Source organism: Physeter macrocephalus, chromosome 5 (assembly GCF_002837175.3).
Source record: "Physeter macrocephalus isolate SW-GA chromosome 5, ASM283717v5, whole genome shotgun sequence".
Taxonomy (NCBI): domain Eukaryota; kingdom Metazoa; phylum Chordata; class Mammalia; order Artiodactyla; family Physeteridae; genus Physeter; species Physeter macrocephalus.
Genome location: NC_041218.1, coordinates 7,649,465 through 7,672,883, shown reverse-complemented (window position 1 = coordinate 7,672,883; position 23,419 = coordinate 7,649,465). Strand labels below are relative to the sequence as shown.

The 23,419-nt window shown below is 41.4% G+C and overlaps 1 protein-coding gene across 1 annotated transcript in view; it reads left to right on the top strand.

The window, feature by feature from the left end:
- Nucleotides 1-23,419, top strand: part of CNTNAP2 (contactin associated protein 2) — a 1,485,958-nt gene that overhangs the window by 1,453,851 nt on the left and 8,688 nt on the right. The window contains exon 23 of the mRNA XM_055084701.1: nucleotides 22,095-22,175. Within this exon, the coding sequence (XP_054940676.1) occupies nucleotides 22,095-22,175 (81 nt within the window). The remainder of the gene's footprint in view (nucleotides 1-22,094; nucleotides 22,176-23,419) is intronic.

Sequence of the window (23,419 nt, the reverse complement as noted above, 5' to 3'; positions counted from 1 at the left end):
GCGCAGGCTCAGCGGCCACGGCTCCCGGGCCCAGCCGCTCCGCGGCACGTGGGACCCTCCCGGACCGGGGCACGAACCCTCGTCCCCTGCATCGGCAGGCGGACTCTCAACCACGGCGCCACCAGGGAAGCCCTAGGTTTTTTTTTAATAGCATTAAGATAGAGAAGGCACTTAAAAGATGTAAGATTTCATTTCCCAAGGAATCTCCCGTTATAAAGATTATAACGAGTTACTGGAGCCTAGAGATTCTGGCTCCCCGCCTAAAGCTAACCTGCAGCTGATACGGAGAGGCTCTGGGCCAGGGACTCTCAGAGCCCCTCTGAGAGGAAAGTGGGCAGGACGTGGACAATCCAGAAACACTGAGTGGAAAATAGTCCTCTGAGAATTGTCAGGAATTCGGGAACCCAAACCCAGACTTGTCCCGGGGACTCGCTCCGGGTCACAGAGCAGTTGGAAAAACCAGCTCTCAGGAATGTGGCTCTCATCCCAAATAAATTGGGAACTAAATGGAATACGGTTCCTGGGATCACTCAGTGTAACAACCACATGCCCCAATTAGATTCCAGAATATACGGTCTGCCCAGGTACTGTGAGCTAAGAATTAAGGGCTCTGCGTGCCACATCAGACACTTTACCCCTGGAAATCGTGCGTTTGATATCTAAAGGCACCCGTTTCTCTATTGCTATGATTTTTAGTGACTTGATTTCTTATCTGCGTTCCACATTTTGTTTCCTGCCATCTGAGGATAAAATATTTTTATATCGTCACGTGTGAAAGAATTATGGATAAGATGAACACTTAAAAAGTGCATATATCTATTCCATTTCCATCATAATTACAAGCTGGTAGTTGGTTTTCTTTACCACCTGCAAGCACTTAAAATAATCTTTCCAGCTCTCACAATTACATCTTAATTATTTCTGAGCAGATCTCGTTTTTCATCCTTATGCTAAGGTTGCATGATTAATTTGTTTAATCTCTGACGCCTAATCTTTTTATTATCTTTTGTGTCTTTTGTTCTCTTCTGTGACCGACACAGACATTTATTCAAGTCCAGAAAACATTATCATCTTCTCTTTTCTGAGATGCACTTTTCCTGCAGATGATCCAAATTCTGCTTTTCTGCAAAAGCACCGAGCACATTTATATATAGCGTAAGTCGAATATAATAATAATTACCGGTTTTTGATCTAATGGTCATTTAAGTTTCCATCTTTTGTTTCCATAATGAATAGCTTTATACACATGATCTTGTTGAGTCAGGGATGTATTTTTAATTTTGATTGTATTACAAATCTCCCTCCAGTGACATAGTACCTCCAATTCAATAAGATATAAATCTTTTTCCCCACACCCTCATCAACGCAGCACATATAATATTCTTTTAAATCTTGCTATACTTTATTTGAAAAATGAAATTTTGTTGTCTTAATTTGGATTTCATTAATCCAAATTAAGTAAAGATAAGTAAAGATACTTAATCATGAGTGAGATTAAGTATCTTTGTATATGTTCGTAAGTCACTTGTATTTATTTTTCCCGCCCAATCTGCCTGTTTATATTTTTTGACCAAAGAATTATTTGTATATTTACATTGTTTCCCATTGGTCTGTTGGTCATTTACTAATTGACTCATAGAATTTTTATATATTAAGTAAATTGGCATTTTACTATATGTTTGAACGTTTTCTCAGTTTGAGCTCTTTTTTTTTTTTTTTTTAATTTATGGGGTTTTTTTCCCCATGTAAAAATTTCTAAATGTTACATGATGAAATATAAAGTTTTTCATGGCTTTTGGGTTTTGTGTCATGCCTTCTCCAGTCAGAAAAAAAATTTTTAATGATTGTACATTTTTTCTAATCATTTTATGTTTTATTTGTAAGATACACATATTTACTGCCCTAGAAATTTACTTGGGTAGTAAGAGTAACGTAGAAACCCAACTTTACTTTTCCCCCCTGGCCAGCCAGTAGTTCCAGCACTATTGGTTGAGGACCCATCCTTTACCCTACCTTTATCCTATTCAAAATTGCCCTTTATATTTATGTTTACTTCTAGACTCCCTGATCCATTGCACTGATCTGACTCTTCCTGAGATGGTAGCAAGCTGTGGTCATGATTGAGCTTTTGTAATAGCATTTGATTTCTCATAAAGCTAATTTCCCTTTTATTCTCTCTCTCTTTTTTAGGATTTTTATATGTATATGTTACCTAGAGGATTCCTGTTTTCATAAGGGTTTTATCAGGGTTAGATGTTAAATAGTATCTAATGCCACTTCAACATCTACTGGAGATAGCCATGTGCTTTTTCTTCTGTGATAGATTAATGCGGTGAATCATAGTAATAGATTTCCAAATACTGAGCCATGCTTTCATTCCTAGCATTAACCACATTTAGTCATGGTGAGGCATTCTCTTGAGGTATAACTAAAGTCATTTTACTAAAACTTTTTTTAGTTTTGTTTTTTACATCAGTAATTCTTGGGTAAGATGGGTTTGTAGCATCCTTTTACTTTTGAGGGGAGTGCAGATTTGGATTTTATACTTAGGCCAGCTTCACAAAAAGAAAGTAGAAGGGGCCACCCAGCAAGGAACGTGGGAGGCCCCTAGGACAGCAGTCCAGACAGACCAGGAAGGAACCTGGGACCTCAGTCCTACAACCTCAAAGGCTAAATTCTGCCAGCATCAGGAATGACCTTGGAAGCACATTTTCCCCCAGGACTTCCCCACAGGCACTCAGCCCTGCTGACACCTTGATTTCAGTCTCGGGATACCCAGTCACACCGTGGGGGACTTCTCCATCACTCTCTAACTAGTAGAATAACTCAAATAAGTGCCATCCAAACTTGAATGTTCTCAGAACCACCTGGCGAGATGAATGAATGCAGATTCAGGAGGTCAGAGGTGGGATTTGAGACTCTGCGTCTCTAACAAGCTCCCAGGTGATGCTGATACTGCTGGTTCACGGGCCACGCTGTGTGCGGTAAGGATATAAACAGCCTTGGAGCCTTACCCACCTGTACCTTATAAGTTGGGTAAACTTGACCTGCAAAACCACTGGAGCTTACTGTTTTCTTGTGTGTGTGAGCAGAGCTCTTCAGCAACTCTCTGAATTTCTTTTATGAGAATCTGTCTAATTAGATTCTCTTTCTCATCTACTGTAATTTCTGTTCTTTACATTTTTCTAGAAACTAATGCATGTAATCTAAGTTTTCAAATTCATTTCCATGGAGTTGAGCAAAATAAGTTTTTATAATAATTCCCATTCTCTCCTTAGAAAATGTTTATTCATATATTTTTATATTGTAGGTGTCGATTTTCCCCCCATTCTTCTTAGATTATCTGACAACTTTTTTTTTCAAAGGACCAGCTCTGGATTTATTTATTAGTTCTATCATTTTTCTGTTTTCTTTTACCACTTGCTTTTATCCTGACTTCTTTAAATTTATCTTTGCTACTCTTTAACTGTGTCATTTGAATATTTCCTTATTGTCATTATTGGCATGTGTGTAACATCCTCTTTCAGAGGAACATGAACCAAAGTTAACAAATCTAAGCCTAAGTCTCTGGCCACTTCTGGCCCCACCTCCCAGACCACACATGCCAGATGCAGTGTCTTGGCATGAATATTTTTAACTCTCATCTAAGGGACCTGAACAGTCTTTAGAGGCCACCTTAAATGCCAGAGCCTTCAGACATCACTGTAAGAACAGGTTTGGCAGGCGTGTGTTCCCACAGCAGTGGAGCAGGTGAGGAAGTGATGGGGCGAAACATCACCTAAGAGGCTAAAGTGAAGGGCGGTGCTGTTTGATCCCCTTTGAGCACCGGACACCCCCTGCACACTGCCCCATGTGCCTGACCGTGTCTGGGGCTGCCTTCACTCAGGCTTCTATTCTTTCCTAACCGGGACTGTTCAACGCCATCGTGGGAAAACCCAAAGGAGCACAGACTCCCAGCTTTGGGGTAACTTCCCGGATCCTTGATTCCGCCTTCATCTGGGCTTCTCTTTAATCCCAGTTTCTCCCCCCCTCTCTCTGTCTGTCTTCCTCTTTGTCCCATACAATAGATTTTGAAGCCCAAGCAGGTTGGGGTTCTGTCCAGCCCCCACTCTAAGCCGCCCACCCTCTGACACCCCCCCCCCCCCGCCTGGCACCATCCTTAGGGACACCTCTCTCCCTTTCCACGCCTGCCAGGACTCTCAGCTGTCACCTCCATCATGTGGGGCTGGGAAGGGCAGGTGACACAGGCGTGTACGTTGCTGTAGCAACTTCTCGTTGATGGCAGAACCACCGACTGCAGTGAGTCACAGTTTCGTTTCTGCCTCGCTCCTGTGCCGGGCAATGCTCTGAGAAGCCCAGGAAAATGAAGTCAGTTTGAGCTCGGAGCTGTCCACCGACGGCTGTGTCTGTCATTGCCTCTGTCAAGGCGGGGCCCCGTGCGAACTGTTCCTACTACACTGCATTTTTGAACATCCTTGTATATCACTTGGGCCATTCAGGGGAGCACAATATTCCAAATTAATCTGGTGCCACTTCCTTTTCTGACTTGTCATCCGGAAGACTGTCACGGAAATCCCTGAGTGTGACTCCTCCCCGGGGAATCCCTGCCCGTCACCGCCTACAAGTGCTGATTCTGCCTTGGCTGGCAGTTCGAGGCCTGTGTCCTGCCTGTGGTTTCTGAAGTTGCAGAAACGTTACGCTAGATGAAGTTTTTGACCCGACGCCAGTTGTTTCACTCATTTGAGAAGATCTTTGCTCAGTTCTCTGTGCTCTGCACAGACTGTTCAGAAATGTCTAAAGATCAGGTGGATCCTTGATTCTGCTGTTGAGCTTCTGCCTGGGAACACTCCTGAAAGGCTTTTAAAAATTTTTTAAAAAGTAAAATCAATTTTATGTTAAAACGTAAATGTACATAAAAATCCATATGAATGTGGGGTGTAGTTATTTTAAACATAGAGAATGAGATTAACTGTGAAATTTCCCCGGGAGAAAAGGCTGAAAGTGGTTTTCAAGAATTTACTTGGGAATTTTAACTTTTAGGAAATGGGAAAGGATAAAGACAGAAATGATGAACTTGTAACTGACTTTGATGGCTGAAATGCTTTCAGTGCATGGTTTTGTTTTATCCTGACAGTAGCTCTACATGGTCTGAGTGGACATTATTAACCACATTTTAAAGATTAAAAACAGTGCAAGTGGGAGAGACAATGTATTCATTCCCCGCAGTAAACATCTAATGAGTGGCTGCAGCAGTGACTGCCCATTAGCACCCCCTGCGGAGCCTTTTGGCCACCCTGACGCCAGCTCCCCGTCCGGAGAGAGTCTTGTTGTGCTGTCAGGACTGTGAACCGGTGGGTCCCAGTATTTCTAGCACTTTGCTCAAAAGTATACAGAAAGTAACATCATCAGGTCTAAAATTTGGGATATACTCACCTCTGATTCAGTGCTTTTCCCACTTTTCCTTTCTCTCAATGAAACATTTGAGTCTAAATATAAAAAGATTCCAGTTCTTTACTCTGAACTGTTTTCCTATCTTCTATCATCCCTTCAGTATAATGCAGAAGTCTGAAATAATCAGTAATTTGCATATCTGTAGGTAAACCCCTGATACTAAATATACCTTCCTTTTTATTTCCACTGTCCCTTTTTTGATTTAGAATAAATCATCCCCAAGCCTGCTAGAGCCAATTATATATTATTTCACACTTTGTTGACATGAATGAGAAGAGCTAGGACAGAGCAACGTGGCTGGTCCTGGAAGATTATCACACTATCTTGATACTGACCTGAGCCACCTGCAAAGAGCTCTTTCCTGCCAAAAGCTGCTTACATTTTTCCTCCCTGATGCGCTTGCTTTAGACAATCACCTATTTTAAATCAGGAAGGGTCTCCAAGGACATGTCTAGGATAACTATTAAATTCCTTGGCTGTTTTTTCTTAGACTACTCTTAATGTTGAGCAGTAATAGACTCTCCCCCTCTACATTCAAAATACTAAAGAATTGTCCGCAGAAATGAAAGCAGGGTTCCATTAGTAGCTTTCACAAGACTAAAAAGAAATAGGGTTAAAGGAAATGGAGCCGGGGGGCATTCTGTCATGCAGATCATTTAAAAGCACAGAGTGGGTCAGCACACGCCCCCCCCCCCACAAAAAAAAAAGACAAGGTCTCAGAAGGAATTATTTCAGTTCCTTCTCAGGCGTCACCTTAAATGAAAACACACATGCACAGGAACAGCAGGAGATGTGAGTCACCAGGAGTCTCAGTTAAACCTCTGCTACTCAAAGCGAGGTGTGTACTCAAACTCCCCCGCGGCCCGTTAGAAATGCAGACTCCCAGCCCCAGGCAGTCAGAATCTGCATTTTAATCAGATTCCAGGTGGTTTGTGGGAGGCTTCAAGTTGGAAAGCTCTGAACCAAAGCACTCGGGAATCAGTTTATTTTCTCCTAAAGGCACATCAGAATGACGTGTACAGAGGAAGACAAAGCCTACACAACCCACTCGAGGCCAATGAACCCCCTTCTCCTAGTTACTCAAGGCAGAGGTGCTTCATCCCTGACCTCCGGAGCCCTGTGTGAGTGCCAGCACCTGGAGGGGGAGGGCTGCATGCAATCTGGAAGCTGTTTTCCCTCAGAAAGGGGTTTAAATGGTACTTCCCAGATTTATCACATGCCCCCAGGTTTGGGCTTCCTCCTTCTTGCATTCCCGTTAACATCAACGTGGAATTATAAACCCCTGTGGCGGAGGGAAAGGCGTGATGGCCCGGACGGACGGATGGACGCACGGACGGAGCGCTCATCCCCCCAGTGGAGGAAGAGGCACACACCCGGGCTCCCAGACCCTCTCTCTGGGCTCCCCGATCTAGACTTCCCAGGCTCAGCTGAGAACTACAGCAAGATGCACCGCACGTCCTGACTGAGCCCAGAGAGCTGGTTCCAGCAGCCCTGGTCTGGTACCTACCAGCCCCATGACTGTGACCGAACCGCTGTCCTGTGTTTCAGCCGCCTCAGCTGTGGGAGAGGTCACAGACCAACCCTGTAAACGTGGGCTGTACGGATCCATGATCCACGGTGCCTGCAACATTAGCCAACCAGAGCTTTGACAATTGACTTAGAAACAACTAGCACTAAATACGAAAGAAGCGACAATTTGCCCACCTGAAAAATAACAAGACATCTTTGACATGAAAAGGATATCTTACATCTTGTCTTTGTGTTCACATGGAGTCTGAGCTTCTGTCAATAATGAGCTGTTTCTAATCCAAATACCTCCTTTCAGTTAATCAGACAAAAGAATGCAACGGCAGCCTCGTTTGGGAGTATCAGTGGATCTCTTTCCGGAAAGGCAACTGAGACAGTTTAGAAGTTGGCTAAAAAAACCGATGGAAGGAGGGAATTTGGTAAAAATCGATTGCTCTTTCAGTACCTTCATTTAAAGTTGGCGTTATTTAAACAATCAGATCTATAGTAGAGGATGGCAAGTTCCTTTATTCTGTTTCTTTTCACCTACTTAACCTCTTCTGGTCACTGGATCTCCGACACTGGAGCAAGCAGCTGCCGCTTGGCCGCTCTTTTAAGAAGCTGGAAATGTAAGGCTTGATTACCTTCCCACGTCGAAGCCCAAAATTCATACTCTCTTCCCTGTTGGGGCTCTGACATTCTGGCTGGTCATCTTTCTGTAGAAGCCGAAGTGAAGGGTGTAGTAGAAACACAAAACTGAGGCTCACCAAGGTCCTGCCAGATACGGTTTGCCTGGATAAAAACCTCATGGCCTTGAGAAATCTCTCCCTCCTGAAAATGTGATCAGCAATAGCCTCTCTGAAAATAAAGGAGCGTCCCCTGAGATCTTCAGCATCTTGCTTGACAACAGTTTGTTTTCATATGCGTTTCCAGAGTATCAGTCAATAGTGAATGGCTAAAACAAATGGTTTGAAAACTATTCTCTTCTGCTATAGAGCTCAGATTTGAAGAGAGTGAATAAAGTGAAAGGAAGCAAAGAAACTGGGAAGAACAAAGGCATATTTACATCATGGAGCGCAGACTCCACTACAAAAAGAATGCTGCAATTTAAATTAAATTATAATTAATAGCAGCAGTTTTGTTGAAGTATCTCAAATTATCCCATTAGATGCTGAAGCCCAAGTGGTTTCCATGGCAATGTTTTCTCTAGATGTCAGCTACTATCTAATTTTTTGGTCCCGGGTATATGACAACCTGAAGCATTTAGTGCCTTTCATTTTGGGGGAGTTTTCTGCTAGACAATCTCGGTTTATTTTTTAATTTTATTTATTTATTTTTGCGGTACGCGGACCTCTCACTGCTGTGGCCTCTCCCGCTGTGGAGCACAGGCTCAGCGGCCATGGCTCACCGGCCCAGCCGCTCCGCGGTATGTGGGATCTTCCCGGACCGGGTCACGAACCCATGTCCCCTGCATCGGCAGGCGGATTCTCTCTCAACCACTGCGCCACCAGTGATTTATTTTTATATGTATTTAAATGTGTGTTTTATGTGCAATTGGTTTCTGAGCCTGAAGTCTACAAGTTTACGTATTTTGAAATTTAGTAAATAAGAATCACAATTACCTCGTTTATGTTCTGTATTTTTTAAATTATTTTTATCTTTTATTTTTATACAACTTCAAAGGTTACACTCCATTTACAGTTATTACAAACTATTGGCTGTATTCCCCATGTTGTACAATACATCCTTGTAGCCTAGCTTACACCCGATAGTTTGTACCTCCCACTTATTGTCTGTCTTTTTTATTATAACCATCCTGGTGGGTATGAAGTATCTCACTGTGGTTTTGATTTGCATTTCCCTGAAGGGTAGTAATATTGAATGACTTTTCATATGTTTATCAGCCACTTCTATATCTTATTTGGATAAATGTCAATTCAAATCCTTTGCCCACTTAAAAAATTGGGCATGTCTTTTTATTATTGAGTTGTAAGTGATCTTTATATATTCTAGATATAAGTTATTTCCCTTATCCCCAGATAAGATATATACCTTATCAGATATATAATTTGTCAATATTTTTTAACCTATGGATTGTCTCTTTGCTTTTTTTATGGTGTCCTTTGAAACACAAAAGTTTTACAGTTCAATGATGTCCAATTTATTTTTTCTTTCATTGTTTGTGCTTTTGGTGTCATATTTAAGAAATTATTATGTAATCCAAGATCATGAAGATTTATGCCTATGTTTTCTTCTAAGAGTTTTATAATTTTAGTTCTGAAATTTAGGTCTTTGATCCATTTTGAGTTAACTTTTGTATATATGGTGTGAAATTGGGGTCCAACTTCATTCCTTTGCACGTGGAGTCCAGTTATTATTGTGATATAATTCACATATTATACAGTTTACCCATTTGAAGTGTACAATTCAATGGCTTTTGATATATTACATTATTAAGCTTTTAAAAATTATAGTAAAATATATATAACATACATTTGCCATTTTAAACATTTTTAAGTGTTTAAGTCAGTGGCATTAGTCACACTCACAATATTGTGTAACCATTACCACTATCTATTTCCAAAACTTTTTTTTTTTTTTAATTTATTTTTTTGGGCTGCGTTGGGTCTTCATTGCTGCCCGCGGGCTTTCTCTAGTTGTGAGGAGCGGGGGCTACTCTTCATTCATTGCGTTGCACGGGCTTCTCATCACGGTGGCTTCTCTTGTCGCGGAGCATGGGCTCTCGGCACGTGGACTCAATAGTTGCGGCGTGCAGCCTCAGTAGTTGCAGCATGCAGGCTCAGTAGTTGTGAGTCACGGGCTCTAGAGCACAGGCTCAGTAGTTGTGGCGCATGGGCTTAGTTGCTCCGCGGCATGTGGGATCCTCCCAGACCAGGTCTCGAACCCATGTCCCCTGCACTGGCAGGCGGATTCTTAACCACTGTGCCACCAGCGAAGTCCCCCAAAACTTTTTCATCATCCCAAATAGAAGTTCTCACCATAGGCAATAACTCCCCATTCCTCTCTCCCCAGTCCCTCATAAGCTCTAATCTACTTTCTGTCTCTATGAATTTGTCTACTCTAGGTAACTCATGAAATGGAATCATACAACATTTGTTCTTTTGTATCTGGTTTATTTCACTTAGCATAATGTTCATCCATGTTGTAACATGTATCAGTACTTCATTCCTTTTTATGGTTGGAAAATATCCCAATGTATGTACCACATTTTATTTGTCCATGGACGAATATTTGGGTTGTTTCTACTTTTCGGCTATTATGAATAATGCTGCTCTACACATCAGCACACAAGTATCTGTTTGAACGCTTGCTTTCAATTCCTTTAGATATATACCTAGGAGTGGAATTGCTGGATCATATGATAATTGTATGTTTAGCTTTTTTTTTTAAATAGATCTTTATTGAAGTATCATTACTTCACAATACTGTTAGCTTCTGTTACACAGCAAAGCCAATCAGCCATACACATACACATGTCCCCATATCCCCTCCCTCTTGAGCCTCCCTCCCACCCTCCCTATCCCACTCCTCTAGGTCATCACAAAGCACCAAGCCAATCTCCCTGTGCTATGCGGCTGCTTCCCACCACCCAACTGTTTTGCATTTGGTAGTGTATGTATGTCGATGCTACTCTCACTTCGCCCCAGCTTTGCCTTCCCAACCCTTGTCCTCAAGTCCATTTTCTGTGTCTATCTCTTTATTTCTGCCCTGAAACTATGTTCATCAGTACCTTTTTTTTTTTTTAGATTCCATATATATGCATTAGCCTACGGTATTTGTTTTTCTCTTTCTGACTTACTTCACTCTGTATGACAGACTCTAGGTCCATATACCTCACTACAAATAACTCAATTTCGTTTCTTTTTATGGCTGAGTAATACTCCATTGTATATATGTGCCACATCTTCTTTATCCATTCATCTGTCGACGGACATTTAGGTTGGTTCCATGTCCTGGCTATTGTAAATAGTGCTGCAATGAACCTTATGGTACATGTATCTTTTTGAATTATGGTTTTCTCAGGGTATATGCCCAGTAGTGGGATTGCTGGGTCATATGGTAGCTCTTTTTTTAGTTTTTTAAGGAACCTCCATACTGTTTTCCATAGTGGTTGTATCAATTTACATTCCCACCAACAGTGCAAGAGGGCTTCCTTTTCACCACACCCTTTCCAGCATTTATTGTTTCTAGATTTTTTGATAAAGGCCATTCTGACCGGCATGAGGTGAAACCTCATTGTAGTTCTGATTTGCATTTCTCTAATAATTAATGATGTTGAGCATATTTTCAAGTGCCTCTTGGCCATCTGTATGTCTTCCTTGGTGAAATGTCTATTTAGGTCTTCCAACCATTTTTTAACTGGATTGTTTGTTTTTTTGATATTGAGTTCCATGAGGTGTTTGTGTATTTTGGAGATTAATCCTTTGTCTGTTGCTTCATTTGCAAATATTGTCTCCCATTCTGAGGGTTGTCTTTTTGTCTTGTTTATGGTTTCCTTTGCTGTGCAAAAAGCTTTTACGTTTAATTAAGTCCCATTTGTTTATCTTTGTTTTTATTTCTGTAACTCTAGGAGGTGGGTCAAAAAAGATCTTGCTGTGGTTTATGTCAAAGAGTGTTTTTCCTATGTTTTCCTCTAAGAGTTTTATAGTGTCTCCGTTGTATGTTCTTGCCTCCTTTGTGATAAATTAGGTGCCCATATGTGCATGGGTTTATCTCTGGGCATTCTATCTTTCACCATTGATCTATATTTCTGTTTTTGTGCCAGTACCGTACTGTCTTAATTACTGTAGCTTTGTGGTATAGTTGGAAGTTGGGGAACCTGATTCCTCCAACTCCATTTTTCTTTCTCAAGATTGCTTTGGCTATTTGGGGTCTTTTGTGTTTCCATACGAATTGTAAAATTTTTTGCTCTAATTCTGTGAAGAATGCCATTGGTAGTTTGTTAGGGATTGCAGTGAATCTATAGATTGCTTTGGGTGGTATAGTCATCTTCACACTATTGATTCTTCCAATTGGGTGGTATATTTCTCCATCTGTTTATGTCATCTTTTATTTCTTTCATCAGTGTTTTATAGTTTTCCTAGTACAAGTCTTTCGCCTCCTAAGGCAGGTTTATTCCTAGGTATTTGATTCTTTTTGTTGCAATGGTAAATGGGAGTGTTTCCTTAATTTCTCTTTCTGATTTTTCATTGTTGGTGTATAGGAATGCCAGAGCTTTCTGTGCATTAATTTTGTATCCTGCAACCTTACCAAATTCATTGATTAGTTCTAGTAGTTTTCTGGTGGCATCTTTAGGATTTTCTATGTATAGTATCATGTCATCAGCAAACAGTGACAGTTTTACTTCTTCTTTTCAACCTGTATTCCTTTTATTTCTTTTTCTTCTCTGATTGCTCTGGCTAGGACTTCCAAAACTATGTTGAATAAGAGTGATGAGAGTGGACATCCTTGTCTTGGTCCTGATCTTAGTGGAAATGCTTTCAGTTTTTCACTGTTGAGTATGATGCTTGCTGTGGGTTTGTCATATATGACCTTTATTATGTTGAGGTAGGTTCCCTCTGTGCCCACTTTCTGGAGAGTTTTTATCGTAAATCTCTGTTGAATTTTGTCAAAAGCTTTTTCTGCATCTATTGAGATGACCATATGGTTTTTATTCCTAATTTGTTAATGTGGTGTATCACATTGATTGATTTGTCTATATTGAAGAGTCCTTGCATCCCTGGGATAAATCCCACTTGATCTTGGTGTATGATCCTTTTAATGTGTTGTTGGATCCTGTTTGTTCAGGATTTTTGCATCTATGTTCATCAGTGATATTGGTCTATAATTTTCTTTTTTTGTGATATCTTTTTCTGGTTTTGGTATCAAGGTGATGGTGGCCTCATAGAATGAATTTGCGAGTGTTCTCCCTCAACAATTTTTTGGAAGAGTTTGAGAAGGATCGGTGTTAGCTCTTCTCTAAATGTTTGATAGAACTCACCTATGAAGCCATCTGATCCTGAACTTTTCTTTCTTGGAAGATTTTTAATTATGGTTTCAATATCATTACTTGTGATAAGTCTGTTTATATTTTCTAATTCTTCCTGGTTCAGTCTTGGAAAATTGTACCTTTCCAAGAATATGTCCATTTCTTCATGGTTGTCCACTTTATTGGCATATAGTTGTTTGTGGTAGTCTGTTATAATCCTTTGTATTTCTGCAGTGTCAGTTCTGATTTCTCCTTTTTCATTTCCAATTTTATTGATTTGCGTCCTCTGCCTTTTTTTCTTGATGAGTCTGGCTAAGGGTTTATCAATTTTGTTTATCTTCTCAAAGAACCAGCTTTTAGTTTTATTGATCTTTGATATTGTTTTCTTTGTTTCTATTTCATTTATTTCTGCTCTGATCTTTATGATTTCTTTCTTTAGGTGTAAGGTTAGATTGTTTATTTGAGATTTTCCTTGTTTCTTGAGGTGAGATTGTATTGCTATAAACTTCCCTCTTAGAACTGCTTTCGCTGTGTCCCATAGGTTTTAGTTCATCGTGTTTTCATTGTCATTTGTTTCTATGTATTTTTTTATTTCCTCTTTGGTTTCTTCAATGATCTCTTGGTTATTTAGTAACACACTGTTTAGCCTCCATGTATTTGTGTTTTTTACAGTTTTTTTCCTGTAATTGATTTCCAATCTCATAGCGTTGTGGTCAGAAAAGATGCTTGGTACGATTTAAATTTTCTGAGGTTTGGTTTGTGACCCAAGATGTGATCTATCCTGGAGAATGTTCCATGTGCACTTGAGAAGAAAGTGTATTCTGCCACTTTTGGGTGGCATGTTCTATAAATAGCAATCAGACCTATCTGATCTATTGTGTCATTTAAAGCTTGTGTTTCCTTATTTATTTTCTGTTTGGATGATCTGTCCCTTGGTGTAAGCGGGGTGTTAAAGTCCCCTACTATTGTGTTACTGTCTATTTCTTCTTTCATGGTTGTTAGGATTTGCCTTAAGTATTGAGGTGTTCCTATGTTGGGTGTATAAACATTTATAATTGTTATATCTTCTTCTTGGATTGATCCTTATGTTCCTATTACCATTGTCTTAATTGTTTTGGGTTTGTTTTTGTGGCTCTTTCTCTTCTGTTGTGTTTCCCGCTTAGAGAAGTTTCTTTAGCATTTGTTGTAAAGCTGGTTTGGTGGTGCTGAATTCTCTTAGCTTTTGCTTCTCTGAAAAGCTTTTGACTTCTCCATCAAATCTGAATGAGATCCTTGCTGGGTAGAGTAATCTTGGTTGTAGGTTTTTCTCTTTCATCACTTTAAGTATATCCTGCCACTCCCTTCTGGCCTGCAGAGTTTTCCACTGAAAAATCAGCTGATAACCTTCTGGGCATTCCTTTGTATGTTACTTTTTGTTTTTCTCTTGCTGCTTTTAATATTTTTTCCTTGAATTTAATTTTTGTTAGTTTGACTAATATGTGTCTTGGTGTGTTTTTCCTAGGGTTTGTCCTGTATGGGACTCTCTTTGCTATTTCCTTTCCCATGTTAGGGAAGTTTTCAACTATAATCTCTTCAAATATTTTCTCAGACCCTTTCTTTTTCTCTTCTGCTTCTGGGACCCCTATAATTCGAATGTTGGTGTGTTTAGTGTTGTCCTAGAGGTCTCTGAGATTGTCTTCAATTCTTTTCATTCTTTTTTCTTTATTGTGCTCCTTGGCAGTTATTTCCACCATTTTGTCTTCCAGCTCACTTATTCGTTCTTCTGCCTCAGTTATCCTGTTATTGATTCCTCCTAGTGTATTTTTCATTTCAGTTATTATGTTGTTCATCTCTGTTGGTTTGTTCTTTGGTTCTTCTAGATCTTTGTTAAACATTTCTTGTATTTTCTCAATCTGTGCCACCATTCTATTTCCGAGATTCTGGATCATCTTTACTATCATTACTCTGAATTCTTTTTCAGGTAGATTGCCTATTTCCTCTTCATTTATTTGGTCTTGTAGGTTTTTACCTTACTCCTTCATCTGTGACGTATTTTTTTGCTGTCTCTTTTTTTTTCTTTTTTTTTTATGAGTGGGATTGTGTTCCTGTCTTACTGGTTGTTTGGTCTGAGGCTTCCAACACTGGGGTTTGTAAGCTATTGGGTAGAGCTGGGTCTTGGTGCTGAGATGAGGAACTCCATGATGCCTCAATTTGATGGATATTCCCTGGGGTCTGAGGTTCTCTGTTAGTCCAGTGGTTCGGACTTGGAGCTCCCACTGCAAGAGCTTCAGCCCGACCCTGGGGTCGTGAACCAAGATCCCACAAGCCACCTGGGGTGGCAATAAAAAAAAAACAATAACAAAATAACAAATAAAATTAGACTAGTAAACTAACAGATATGTTAGGAAGAATATAAAAATAAAAATATAGATGAATCAACAACCGGAAGGTACAACAGTATCACAATAGTGAAAAAAGAGCAGGAGGGAAAAAAAACCGGCAGGGGCAGGAAGGCCTTGGCTGTCGAGAGTGGGGCCTAAGCAAGGGCAAGGTTTGGGTGGTGGGTGGTGCCAGTGCTCAGGACCCACAGGGCTGGAAAAGGCTCTGGGCGCTGTGGAGAGTGGGGCTTAGGCTCAAGGAACAGAAGGGGCCCAGGTGTGCCCCCCACTCCTGGTCTCAGAGGGCAAGGGGTTGCCTGGGAGCTCAGCAGTCTCCCCAGCCCGAGTGGGCCAGGTGATCGCCGTCTCCTCTCCCACGCTTCCTGGAGAGTCCCTCCCGCCTGTGTCTCCTGATCTCCCCGGCCTTAGGGGTGCTGATCCTGTCTGGCCTCCACTTTTCCTCCCCCCTCAGTACCCATACATCCTACCGGTTCACTTTGGGGTTCCTCCCATCTCCTTGGGCGTCAGAGTCCCCCACCAGCAGCCAACAGGCACCCTAGATGTGGGGAGATGCTAACTCCGCATCTTCCCACACTTCCATCTTGACTCCACCTCTTGTATTTTTTTTTTTAATGCTTTACTACTCCTTTTCCTCCCTATCTGCTCAATGAGACAGGCAAGAAATTTAAGGCTAAAGAATTCAAATCTCTTTTTAATATTCCATTCTTATGAATATCTTTTAAATCAGCTTATTGTACTTAAGTACCTGCCTTGAAACTTCCTCTCTTAATTTTTCACATTCTGTAAAGGCAGTCAAAATTATAATCTGACAGTAATGTTTTAAAGCACAGTTAGCACTATTCATGATTTCACAAGTGTTACCCTAATGGTGATAACCAGTCTCTCTGTGCCATTTGGGCCCATGAGGGAATTGTATCTGGAATATTGGGTTTCTCTTCTTACGATGTTGGTTCAGAGTTTTTAGTTTATCACATTGCTCAGATGATGCTATCATCATGTGGAATTATCTTTGTCAGGTAAAATGCCTCACATGCTCACTTTTGAAGCCAGACAAGTGCAGTCGGAAGCCTTTAGACATCTGTGGGCCTCCCCAGACAGCCCACCAACGACAGAGAAAACAACTGGGCTAAATTAGTTGGTCGCCTTAATGATGGTGATGATTTGATAAAGCCAGTGTAGACCCCTTCTTCCTCGTCAGAGACACTTCAGCTTAGTGCCTTGCAAGTGGTTTCTGGAGCCAGTTCCTGGCTCCACCACTTCTTGGTCATGGAACCTCAGCCAAGTGTTCAGCCTCCAAAATGGGATGAATACACCAACCTCACAAGGTTCACAGGAGGATGAAATGAGCTAATCCATGAAAAGGACTTAAAACAGTGCCTGACTTGTAGGAAGTGCTATTAATATTATTTCCTAAACAGCTTGCTCCCAAAATTTGAATTTCATGCAAATTTACTTTTTGTGCCCCGCGGTAGAAGGAAAACGCTTCTAGGCTGATTCTACCACAGCGAACACTTGCTACTCTGGGCCCCAGAGAGTTTTATATGTGAGGAAAGTATAGTCCAAGTAATGAGTAATTTCATGTAGTCCTAAAATTTAAAGCTTTACCACGCATCCGTCACCTACATGATGATTTGGGGCCTTTGTCGTGCGACGTCCCTCACCTGGCGGCAGGTACGGGGTAGGCTCAGAACCAGCTGCGCAGGGAGGGCCGCACCCTCGCCCCGCCTGGCACACGGACAGAAGAGGCAAGGATTAGACTGTCTTTTGCCTTCCTGATGAAGTCTTCCTAGAATGTAGCAAAGGGCAGGCAAAGGCCTTCAGAAGTGGAGTAAAACAGTCATGGTTTCTGTTCTTTGGGGGCAAGAAGGTGTATTGTTACTCACCCTGCCCTAATTTCTGACCGTTTTACTCTATCTATGATTACGAGGAACAGCTCCCCCTGGGCCTGCTCTTACAGAGTGTGTGTGCTTTTCCCCTTTTTTTCCAACCTGAAGTTGGAGGAAGGGAAAGGGCAGGTGCACCCGCCCTGAGCTCTCAGCTTGCTTCCCAGGTTGAAGACAGATGATGGGAAGGGAGGCTGTCTGTGTGTGGAACTGTCCGAGTGTGTCTGGGGGCCTGGGATGCAAGTGCCTTCTCTGTGGGCTCTGCAGCGTCGGCCAAGCTGTTTAACAAGCATGTCCACGGGAGAAGGATCCCGCACCATCCGTTCCTGCAGCGACATGTCTGCGTGTCCCTGCTGGGGGGAGGTGGGAGGAGAGCTGATCTCTGGCTGATGGGGCAAAGGAAACATGGTCTGTCAGTGTAAAGGGGACGACCAGACAAGCAGGATGTGTGCAAGGGAAATGAGCAGGAATACGCTTCCAGGAGACACCAACTCAGAGCTGGAGTAGCACCACACTTCAGCGTTATCATGTAGTGTGTCAGCTGAAAAAAAACATGCACAACCAAACAGTTGAGAATTGAGTTTTATGCAGTGGACATACTGAGGACTTAAGCCCAGGAGACAGACTCTCAAATAGCTCTGAGGGACTGCTCCGAAGAGGTTAGGGAGGGGCCCGGATATATGGGAGTTTTTGCAACCAAAACAAGTAGTTGGTACATCAAAAGGTTACTATTAATTACAGAAAAAACAGACATCTCAAGTTAATGAAGTTAGCAATTTTTTATGTATGGGAAAATTCCAGAGTCTGGCCTCACAGAGATCATTCCTTTGATAGGCACCTTAACTATCTAGGGCCAGTGTCCTGTTTTCTCCATCCTGAATCTCCTCAGGGTGCACTGTGGGGGTGGGCGTGGCTGATGGCTTGATGGCAGCAACATCCTTTGACAGGTGACATTCTTTGTCCACAAGTGTCATTTGGGACCCAGAAGAATAGTGTATTGAATACAGTCTTTGCCTATTCAGCACAAATCTGGTCCTGAGACTTAATATCTAAAGTCTATTTTGGAACTTCCCTGGTGGCACAGTGGTTAAGATCCGCCTGCCAGTGCAGGGGACACGGGTTCGAGCCCCGGTCAGGGAAGATCCCACATGCCACAGAGCAACTAAGCCTGTGTGCCACAACTACTGAGCTTGCGCTCTAGAGCCCATGAGCCAAAACTACTGAGCTCGTGTGCCACCGCTACTGAAGCCCGCACGCCTAGAGCCCGTGCTCCGCAACAAGAGAAGCCACCACAATGTGAAGCCCGCGCACCGCAACGAAGAGTAGCCCCCGCTCACCACAACTAGAGAAAGTTGGCACGCAGCAACGAAGACCCAACACAGCCATACATACATACATACATACATACATAAAAAATAAAGTCTGTTTTGGACGTACTCATGACGTTTCCCAAAATATAGGTTCCCTGATACTCCAGCACCACTAAAATGGCTCTGCTCTCCTAGCAAACTTGGAGGAGGTGAGGTGGGGGGAGCATAAGGTCAGCGGCAGAATGGAGCACGTGTCATGGATGAGGTTTGTGGTTTGGCCTCATCTGTGTCTCTTGGCCTCCGTGTTTCTTTATGTGCATTTCCAAGAGGATGTTGGTACCCAGGGGAAAGGACAGTTACGTTGAAATCATTTGAAATATGTCTGTCAAAGTAGCAAATCAGTCTGCATGCCAGGATAAAATGGATTTGCCTCCAGGGAGTAAGCATTCACATGCATTAGGACAACCAGGCTCAGGGTACAAACAAAGCCAGGAAAACAGGGGTGCTCGTGCAAACACAGAACCCTGTCCTTGAATTTCGTGAGGACTTCTGTTGGGCCTGGGGGTTTTCCACTGATTGTTTTCTGATAATAACCAGACTAGTGGACACAGGAATCCTTAGCAGCTTTTCCGTATTCAATATGTTCCTTTCCTTTGTTGGGAAGAGTAAGAATGCTGCCTTGCTTTAAGGGTGGAGTTGAGTTTAGGCAGCTGACTCTCAAAATTGTACCTGCATGGGGGACTTTATTTTTAGAAGAGGCTATACAAATGTTTACGCACATCTTAATGGACTGATTTGAATTATACCGGCCAACGAACATCCAATTAGCTCTGCTACCTGTCTGCACTGTTTGTCGTTGGGGCTGCAAATATAATTAAGATTGGCCCCTGCCTTTAAGAGGATGAACACCATGTAAGGAGTGATGAGAATTAAGGTGAGAGCCATTGAAAGGAGGTCAGATGCCTCATCTGCGGTGGCTGAGGATGGTTTCAGGAAAGAAGCAAGATTTAATGGACAAAGAGAAGAAGGGCGAACCAGGTGTCCTGACAAGATAGTGCCATGTGGATGAGCAAAGACACGTCCCCCTCAAGCATCAGGAATCCGTGGGCCTAGAATGTTCAGCTGGAAAAGTGGTTCCATGAGGAAAGAGGCAGGAGAGAAATTCATCTCAAGGGAAGCCTTCCTCCCCATGTCACGGAGTTCAGATTTTATAACAGAGGCGATCCTGGGGTATTTTTAATGTTCTTTTCTAACTCTTATTATTCTCCTTGGGACATCTCAGGTCACATCCATACCTTCCACTAGTGTTTGTATCAATAACTTCAAGAGAACCAGAGAGAGGATGTCAATCTCTAGGCATCTGTGTTTTTCTGCAGTTTTGTGGCCAAGGACGCAAAGCTCTCTTTGGAGCAGGAACTATGCTGTTGTCTCACCATCCATGTTACCTGAAGCAGAAGGGCAAACAGTTTTGTAGTATCATGAATACCAAACAACAGAATAATGACAAAATTGCCACTGTAATTTTTTTCTTACCAAATATATTTTGAAGATTTATATTATTGATATTTAAGGGTCAGGAGATTTCTGTGTTTATCAGAAGGAGAGGAGAGATATGACCCACTCACCCAAATGTCTAGTAGTTATCGCCATACATCCTCTAGGCACCTCAGAGTCAATGTGTCCAAACAAAACAAGTCTGTCTCCCCGAACACCGAAGAAAAGGCTCTTCCTCCCATAGGCCCTACGTAAGCTAAACTGTCTGAAAGCTGGCATTTCCTCAACAGCTTACCTGTCTGTGTCTTCCTAGCCCTTGAAAGGCAGGACAGGGAAGTTTATTGACTTTGGAATTAACCCTACCTGGGTGTTAATCCCAACTAGGCCAGTTACACGCTCCGAAGCTTTTGACTTTTTAGAAGGATGTAGACCAAAGAGAGTCCAGAGAAAGGTAAATACAATGTCAAAAGACCTAGAAACTGTGCCCCAGAGGAGCAGTGAAGGTGCAAGCCTTTATCCTTGAAAAACAGCTCTGAGTCTTTGAAGGGGGGTTGATGTCAGGGAATTATGTGTATTGATAACCAAATCTTACTGTGTCCTATGAGTGTGTGAGTTACAACGTGGAAGCTGCCCCATAATTGCAGGCAATTCACTATAAATAGGGTCATAACTAAAACCACATCCATGCTTCAGATTAGTATTTTGATTATATAAACAAAACTCTTCAATGAGGCATGGAAAGTTCTCATTAATAACAATTTTCATATTTTTTATTGTTTACTGTATATCCCCAGCACTTAGAATAGCGCCTGACATATGGTAGGCATTCTGCAAAGGCTTGTTGAAATAGGGAGAGAAATAGAAAATTTATTAGGCAGTCAATATTCTTCTCAACACTTATAAGATATTATCCTCTTACAAATTCCTGAAGTGTACAGTGTTTTACTAGAGCCATGTAAAATATTCATTTAAAGAAGTGATTACTTTTTAAAACAAAAACACTAATTTGAAAAGATACATGCACCCCAATATTTATGGCAGCATTATTTACAATTGCCAAGATGTGGAAGCAATCTCAATATTTATGGAAGCATAATTTACCGTAGCCAAGATATGGAAGTAACCTAAGTGTCCATCAACAGATGAATGGATTAAGAAGATGTGGTACCTATATATACAATGGAATACTACTCAGCCATAAAAAGGAATGAAATTTTGCCATTTACAACAACGTGGATGGACTTGGAGGGCATTATGCTAAGTGAAATAAGTCAGACAGAGAAAGACAAATACTGCATGATATCACTTACATGTGGAATCTAAAAAATACAGCAAACTAGTGAAAATGCAATATTATTCAGCCTTAAACAAGCTAATGAATATAATAAAAAAGAAGCAGACTCACAGATATAGAGAACAAACTAGTGGTTACCAGTGGGGAGAGGGAGGGGGAGAGGGGCAAGATAGGGGTAGGGGGTCAAGAGGTAAAACCACTATGTATAAAATAGATAAATAAAATAGATAAAAATATTGGAATATAGCCAATATTTTATAATAACTATAAATGGAGTATAACATTTAAGAATTGTGAATCACTATATTGTACACCTATAACATATAATATTGTACATCAGCTATACTTCAATTTTAGAAAATATTTTTTAACGATTACTTTTTAAACTAATGCTGTAAGCTGTAAAAAGCTCATTGACGAGTATATCCAGTGCCACCAGTCGTGAAAGGGATAAAAGTGGGTTGGAAGCAGATTTCAGCCAAACTTAAGAAAAAGTATTCTAATATATAAACTTGTCTGTCAGTGGAACCAAAGCAGGCCAGCTCAGGTAGTTCTACGATTTGTTAATACTCCTCCAAAAGAGGTATGCTGTTCATCTGGGACTTGTACAAAGGCAAACAGCAGACACTGAAGTGGCTGTGATTCTTGTGGGAAACAACAGCAAAATGGGTTTAGATGAAATGGAGATCTCATTTGGGAAAACAGGCTGTTGAAGGGTTGTATGAAAAACTAGGAATCAAATTACCTGGGATAAATGGTATATATGTCTTTTCATTTCTTCCTCTACAGCCAGTGCTGATTTTCCTTATAACCCAGGACAAGGCCAGGCTATAAGAAATGGAGTCAACAGAAACTCGGCCATCATCGGAGGTAGGTGACTTACAGGACAGGCTTTCCTGTAACTTCTCATCTGTGGGGAGTAGTCATTTTCAATAAAACCATAGTCTAGGGGAAAAGGAGTTATCTGGATTTGTACTTTATTCATTTCGCTGTTTAAATATGACTGAAGATTGAGAAGTACACATTGTGGAGAAAGTGTGGTCAATGTAACCTGGCTACTTTTTATGCTGACTTATTAAAAAAAAAAAAGAACAGTAGTAGGGAGCTAGCCAGCATCAGAATATGCAAGCAGGCAGTCATGGCAACAGCCAGAACAGTTCTTTATGCCCTCCAGTCTTTTCTACTCTCATCCCCTTGCATCCCAAATGGTCCATAATAGCTTACTACAAAATCAGGAAGGACTATGCCAGTCTGGTTTCAGTTATCTTAATAAAAATTATCAGAAAATTAATAAGCAGGGACTTCCCTGGTGGTCCAGTGGGTAAGACTCCATGCTCCCAATGCAGGTGGCAGGGGTTCGATCCCTGGTTGGGGAACTAGATCCCGCGTGCGTGCTGTAACTAAGAGTCCTCATGCCGCAGCTAAGAAGTCCACATGCTGCAACTAAGACCCAGTGTAGCCAAAATAAATAAATATTTTTTAAAAAGAAAATTAATAAGCCAGAGTATCTAAAATATTCCAGTCTTTTCTTCTCACCAGAATACCTGCAGAATAATTCGACTCTCCTAGTATAGTTCCTAGTGTTTGGATCAGTATCAATAACCCTGTTGCCTGTTGCCTTCTTTTCTCCCTGCATCTTCTGCCTTATTTCATAAAAATGTTTCCTGCCTCTCTAAGTATGCCTAATATTGTAAGCTTATCAAGGGTTTTAAACTCAGCCAATCAACTCAGCTTAGTCAGTTTTATTTTCCACAGGAAGAAAGTAAACACCTATATATATATGTGACTGTGAAATTAGAATACATTCAAAATGGTGCTCAAAGCACATTGTTCAAAGTTCTGGTATAATCCTTATCCTCATTGTTTTTGCTTTTTTAAGACCAACTTTATTGAAGTATAATATGCACTTATTTAAGTGTAGCAGGTCAGTGACTTTTGACAGACACATACACCCATAACCACAGCTACAGTCAAGACACAGAACGTTTCCATCCACTAAAAGTTCTCGTGTCCCCTTTGTAATTCATCCTTCCCTCTTCCCCACTTGCTTTTGTCACATAGATTACTTTTGCCTCTTTTAGAGTTTCATATGAATGGAATCACATAGTATGTAA